This window comes from Mya arenaria, chromosome 4, assembly GCF_026914265.1.
Source record: "Mya arenaria isolate MELC-2E11 chromosome 4, ASM2691426v1".
Lineage (NCBI taxonomy): Eukaryota > Metazoa > Mollusca > Bivalvia > Myida > Myidae > Mya > Mya arenaria.
In genome coordinates, this window is record NC_069125.1 from 472606 (window position 1) to 479904 (window position 7299).

Below are 7299 nucleotides of genomic sequence, written 5' to 3' on the forward strand. Positions count from 1 at the left end.
TCAATTTGAATTGGACAAGCTAACACAGTGTTCTTTTTAACAAATAATTGATGTAATTAATCTTATGCCTCTATGTTATGAAATAAGTTTGTTTTGTCAATGGCTTTTACTGGGTTAATTATTTTATTTTTTAAGAAGGGTTTGGCAAGTTGTTATGTAACTGAACCAACAAAACATATGTACGAGTACAATTTCAAGAGCCTAGTATATATCAGACATTTTCTTCGTAAAAACCTTGAACTTAATACGGCGAAAAATACTAGCTATAAACACGTCATGTTTTGTGTATGAAATATATTGGGGAAGGTGACGCCACATTCGTAACAGTGTTCTAGTTTACCTAGGAATGCTGTACTCAAACCTACACACTTGTGTTGTTAAGTTGATATAAATATACTATTCATGGTTTCGGCTTGTTAAAGTAAATGTCGTATTCAGAATTGACAAAGCCTATCCATCTTCAGCTGCAAGGCATATATCTACTTGCTAAATGGCATGTGTTTACATAATTATCAAGAACAAATTGGCATTCCTTATTAGTAAAATTGATCTCAAAACTTCTGAGATATTTTTACCCTTACCGCAATAACTGCAAATAGTACATTCTAGCCTTTCAGTGTGAGTGTCGTTGGTGTTAAGTGAATTTCACGAAGTGATGTTATCGTTTTCTTTACTGCATTTTGTTACCTGTAAAACACGTGAACGGCTGGTCCTTGACTGGTTGTCAAGGTTTAGTTTAATAAAATTACTGGGTTAACAGTCTTCTCATGCCGAATAAACTTTAATGCAACATATAATCATCAGAAAGGAAGCATTATTTAGCTACACAAATGTGCGAAAAGCGAAAACGATGAACCTAAGTATTACCCCAGGACTAACTTATCCTCATCTTTATCAAACTTAAACGAATATGTGGGGTAAGATAGATGCAAAAGTAAACTCTAAGATATCTTAAGTAAACAGCACGGCGGATTTCAAAAAAAAGATATGAATATATCATGACAACGTTTGTCTTGGGCGAAAGCCTTCCGTTTGCGAAATAAATCTCGTCAAAAGTTTAATTGTGCATTTGAGATTGCCGCCAGTCATTTGACTATGCGCTGTTTTCAAAACGAAGACAATGTGACATTGATGATACTTCGTTGATTACCACGAAATAACTACTGATGTAAGACTTATGTTGTTGATGATATTTTTCATATTTTTTCGTTATTGAAAATTTATCAAAATTGGCTGAAATGTATCCATTCTCCTTTCCGCTTCAGGATACATTATACTATTTGAATAAACGCATAGTGGTGAAAACTTTCACATCTGCCTGCATTTGATTATCGTGGTTTTTAGTTATCTATGTTTAAGGTCATTGTGTGTATCTGGCTGAGTGTGTTTGCTTTAGGGTCTGTCATTGTTTTGTTGCGTTGTATGTGCTGAAGTCTGTTTGTTCTTGATTATCGGGCCTTTCGTTGGTTTGTTGCGTCTTATGTGCTGAGGTCTGTTTGTTCCTGTCCAACGGGCATATGGTTGTTTTGTCGCGTTGTATGTGCTGAGGTCTGTTTGTTCCTGTCCATTGGGCATGTGGTTGTTTCGTTGCGTTGTATGTGCTGATGTACCTGTATGTTTTTTCTTAACCAACGGGCCAATCGGTGTTTTTAAAGGATGTGTGTATCTCGCTGAGTTATTTCTGTTCTCGACCACTCCGGCCTGTCGTTTTTGTGACGCTGTGTGTATATCAACGCGTGTCTGCTTGTTCTGATTATTGGAATGTCCGTTGTCTTGTATCTTTGTGTGTTGGGCTTTGCTGATTGTAACTGCCGTTCTCTTGTGTCATTTTGGGTTTTCCGCTGAAATAACCTTTGTTCCTTTATAACTGTGCCTGCCGTTGGCTATTTGCGTTGTGTGTCTTTCTTTGAGTGTATGTTTTGGTCAAGATTATTGTGCTAGCTGTGGTCGTGTGACGTTACGCCCTGATCATTATGCGTTTAACAAGACCTTTGTTTCCATTTCATTATATTTTTGCAATCACTTGTTTAGTTTTGTATATAAGTTATATTTAATTTTATAAAATAATTGAAATGTCAGGGACAGGCCGAGTGAATAAGTAACTAAGACTCTCTTCAGAGGCATATGGTTAAGGTCCAACAGACACAACATTAGCCGTATATGATACCATTTGATACATATCGACATTTCACATACGGTTAAAGTATACGGGCAACACACGTTTAATGACCCGAAACGAGTATATATAATATTTCTGTTAAGTAAAATGCTTTTCAATTATAAATTATGCTGAATGGGCAACGCTTTATTTGCTCATGACCACTTGATTCAACCGATAACCTTTCAAGATTGATTACGCTTCGACTGCCCGGACGTTGCCCGTTATTGATGCCAATACGCCCAGGGAAAGGGCCTGGTATTCACTCACTCTGTATATGTATATCTTGTTTTTGGTTACACTCATGAATTGCGTTTGTGAGGCACATACACAAAGCACATTTACAATACTAGAGCATGAATACATTCATATGTTTTTGGTCAGTTTCTCAACAATTATGACAATACGGCTTTGTTCGGCCTTGACTCATTTGCCTGGCTCTAGGATCTTGGTTAAATTTCAGGTTATTGGGCTTTTCCGTTTTGATTCCATTGTTTTTGTTAATCTATAATTCAACCTGTTATTGATCATAGCCATTGATTGTTAATATTGATAATATCTTTTACATCAAATTTTCTTATTGCTTTCTTTTACATTGAAAACAGAAGTGACAGATGCAATCTTAGCGAATCATAGTGGAAGAGTATATACGATAGCCGACCTGTCATATTTACTCATCTTGACAGATATTTTAATTGCTTGTGCATAAATCATTGGAAGCGTTGTTTGATTAATATGCATGATGTACTTTATAAACATATCTGGGTCGCTTGATGAATGAATGTATGAAAACACCTGTTGCTCACTATTTTGTTTGCATGCAATTACAATGCAAACTGCATGTATTACTAAACCAAATATGAAAATAAATGTTTCCTAAGTATGTACAGTACATTTTGGATAACAAATGTAACTATTATGGATGCATGTCATAACGAAAAGTCCAAAAGAAAAAACAGAATATTTCATGAATGAAGAACTGTTGCAATTTACACATAATGAAGAAATTAAACTATAATTCAATATAATTTTTCTACCCATTCAATCTCATGCATGGAATGAAAATAATGATTTACAAGTCTTCATTGTATTAGTTTGTTGCAAAACCTTGACCTAAATACAAGGCTTCATTTGTTGTTGCTTTTTCAATTAAAAAGTGTTATATATGTAACTTAGTGGTAAATGTTCATAACACAGGAATTACGATGTTTAGAAACATGGTTTTAAATAATTCGTTTGTGATCATTATTGTGGCGAATGCTTTAAATTTACGGTTATTGTTACTAGAAGCCTTTGCATAATTCATCTAGATTCAGATCTGTCTTTTATTTGTGATTGATGATAACGAGTATTGATACATCATTATTTTTTTGCGCAATCAAGATTGAATGTAGTTCGTTTGTTAAATACCAAAAATGCTTAACAAAAATATGTTTTATTTAATATTTATATTTGGCAACTTACTGACGACTTTAACAAATATGCTTATTTAGCATAAAGGGTATTAACCTAAGCGGACATACAAAGCAGACCTCTTATGTATGTATCCAAAATTTCGTTACTGTAATGACCATTCCGATTTAAGAACGTTTCCTTATTTAGACTATGTCATTTGAGGGTGTCTTGACGCACGCCGGGCTTTACTCCAGACTGCTAAATGAGTATATATAGAACGGTTTATCAGGTTCGTCTCATACTTTGGCCACATAATGGATTCATATTCATCCACTGGTATGCCCTTGGCCATACTTTATCGGAAGAGTTAAACCACACTTTATACTAAGGACGTTGATGTACGCCAGTACATGACGATTTGATTTAAGCATTGTATTGTTACTTTCCTGGTTAAATCGTTGATAGAACCATTTGCTCACGTTATCAATTTAAAACACGCAAATTAGTTAATACATTCGATAACCACAGAAAACAGAGGAAACAACTGTTTGTTTTTTCCAGATCGTTATCATAAAGAGTAAAAACACATTGTTTGTGGGCCTCTTACACGATTAAAGAGCAGGGATTTCTATTTTATTTCAATTAACGTTAAAATAACAAAACAGCCAAATATTAATCAAACAACGTCTTCATATGAGACTTAAAACAATTAAAATGGTATTAAAGTAAGTTAATATATAGATCATGTAATGCGGGCGTATAGTATCATAATATATTGAAAAGTAATCTGTTGTGTTTTTACTTAAAATTGTTTGTTAAAACCATCATGTATATTCATCAAATAATGTTCAGTACATAGTCTCTTTTTTGCACAAAAGCAAGCAATTTTATACTGGCGGTAAAACAGAATCAGTGCGCGGTCATACCATATTTACGCTTGGCACCAATGTCCAAGTTTGTTCCGATTTCAATTGCAGAAAAAAGCAAAGAATAACAGCCAGTTGTGAAGTTTATTTCTTCCTTTATCAAATGTAGCCAACATCCTTAATGCATAATAACTCGGCAAGTTTTCAATTAAAAATGTTAATGTTGTAATTATGTCTTAGCGCCTTCGAATTAATCGTTTTAGTGCATATAATATTAAAAGTAACCTTTAAAACATGGTAAATATTTCACAGTTAAAATATAAGTGTACTGGCACTTTCTGGACAATTGAAGCTTGATCAGTGTTTATTAAAAAAAGGCAAACAGTAGAAGCGACTCGGCATAATCTGAGAGCTAGATTTTCAGATAATAATGTGAAGGAAGGTTCAGCAATTAGCAAGAGTTAATCTTTAACAAGCGTCAGGTTCACAAAACTGATTTGAAATATTTTTAGGTGTCATGAAAAACAATAAAAGGACAAGCTACAGAATTACCTGTATTTTATTACAATATCAATTATTCAAATTGTAGACCGAACTGCACATTTACCATAATTTATAGTGTGACCCTTGTTTGTAAATTCTAATACGGAATCCAAGTAATCCAAAGCAAGTTTCTCAGACCAACTTACGTCGGATGGGTTGTCGATAAATCCACAATGTCCTCCTTTATTAGTACACACCATAAGAAAATGTGGATAATACTTGCAGAGATCGTATGGAATACTTATTTTTGAATAAAACGGATCATCTAAGCTATTGATAAATAATAGAGGAACTGCTATCTCGTCGACATCTCTCAAGGGATTATTTCGGTCCCAAAAGTCATCAACATTTGAAAAATTATATAATTTTGAAAACACTAGCTCATCAAATTGCCGGAAAGACCAGCATTTTAACACTTCATTAAAATTGATAAAGTTTGATAGTGAACTAGAATGTTTACATAACGTCAGTTTCAATCTCAACAAATATAATATGTCATATACTCCTTGAACGCCTTTGGAAAATCTCTCTGCGTTATCAAAGCAAGCAGATAAACACGCCCCAGCGCAAATGTTCGCCGATGAGCCAAATTCTCCCAGATATGATAGTAAAAGTGAACATCCCGTTCCAACGCCAACCATTGTAATTAGCGCCTTTGGGTAACGACCTTGTATGAATTTTACAACTTGGCGTAAATCATGCGGATCCCCGTTGCTCAGTATCTTTGGAGTTGTTAGAACTGTGTTTCCAAATCCTCTTTGGTTAAACACAACAGGTTTATATCCTTTGTGAGCAGCTAAACTACACAGATTTGCAACATGGAGTGCATAGGCTGTGAGTCCTGGAAGAACTATTAATACGGTACAACGCTTTTTCTTATGAACAGGCACGTGAAGAACCCAGTCAAGCGCTACCACGCCTTTATCACGCATTTGTAGATATTCTCTGTCAAATTCAGTCGAAGATTGTGGAAGACAAAATGAAAGTAGCGTTTGCACATGAGCGTTTCGAAGATACCAAGGCGGATCAAATTTACGGTTCATCAGTCTGCATCGCTTGAGGAGATGCGACGCCAATGCTGATTCTTTGAAATACAACTTTGGAATGGTCGATGGTTGTCTCATAAAGGACTTGACGTAAATGAAAGCGCTGATCATTATCGTTCCAAACAACGCTACGCAGAAAGGTAGAGACGCCACAGTTGAATAAACAGCAAGGAACATAACTGAAGGATCCTGGAGGCAACTATTTGGCGATTCACAGTATCTCAAGAGGATATATATAATAGCTATAAATTTCTTTGTTTTTGTTAAACGATATTATCATTTGTATTTAATCTTTGTAATTTTCTTACCCTCTTCTATAATTATGTCATTGTACTTGCAGGATTACGTGCTACTTAATCCTTATGTTGATGGCCGGTAGTGTTGCAATTTCATTCCAATCCACGAAAACTGATGTTTAATATCTCGTCAATATTGATTCTCGTCATCCATTAACTCACTGCTTTTAATGGTTAATAATCGATAAAGTAGTAAACAAGTGTTTCCGCAATATTTCGAATATACACCTTTAACGATTAAATTCTAAATAAATCCACGTTGGCATTCACAAACATAACTCAGTTTTTCAGGTATCAATATTCATCTCCGAGAATCATCAAATACAAACTACTGTAAAAGGTATACTGATAAGATATTTCCAGTTTTAACAGATATATTTACCCAGCTTGAAATTTGTTAGCAACACTTCTCACCGTAATCAATTGTTTGCCTTTAATTGAATAAATTAAACGTGATTTTTTAATATTTTAAAAGCTTTTCTTCTTTACGTATGTGCATTATCTATATTTAAAATACTTCGTCATTTGAACCGTTCAATACGACACATCGATTAAATTTCGTCAATGACAATCACTAAATTGAAGTCTTCGGGATTACATTCAACATCATCATTATTATACGACCATAGAAACTGAATAACAAACACAAATAAAATCCAATTTCCCTTGATGGTTACTTTATAATTGAAAACGGCAGGTGTTTTTCAATCGGTCGTTTCGTGTTTTGTTTACCAATTACTTGTAACACTCCGGCGTTGATTCGAAGTTGCTCATTTGAAAAGCGCTGCCTGTTGAACCTTAAGATCTCTCAGATCTTTTATCATGCTCTTGACGAAAGCAATTGCTGTAAATGCCTTCTGTTTCTAGTAGACCATTGGCATAACGGCTTTGTGGAATACTTGCGTCTCTATAACATGAAGGTTATAATTAAGAAATCTAATTCCTTGGACATTCCAAACCATTTATGATATCGGCAATGGTTGTCAGTCATAGAA

General features: G+C 34.6%; 1 protein-coding gene across 1 annotated transcript; it reads right to left on the reverse strand.

Moving 5' to 3' along the window:
- Positions 1-4997: 4997 nt before the first annotated feature.
- On the reverse strand, positions 4998-6185 carry LOC128232674 (protein ABHD15-like). Its single transcript, XM_052946371.1, has one exon. It carries the CDS (start codon positions 6183-6185, stop codon positions 4998-5000), a length of 1188 nt encoding a protein of 395 aa, XP_052802331.1.
- Positions 6186-7299: the final 1114 nt, after the last annotated feature.

Excerpts from the sequence above, each read along its gene's own strand:
- LOC128232674 (XM_052946371.1), bottom strand. The coding sequence starts at position 6,185 with ATGTTCCTTGCTGTTTATTCAACTGTGGCGTCTCTACCTTTCTGCGTA.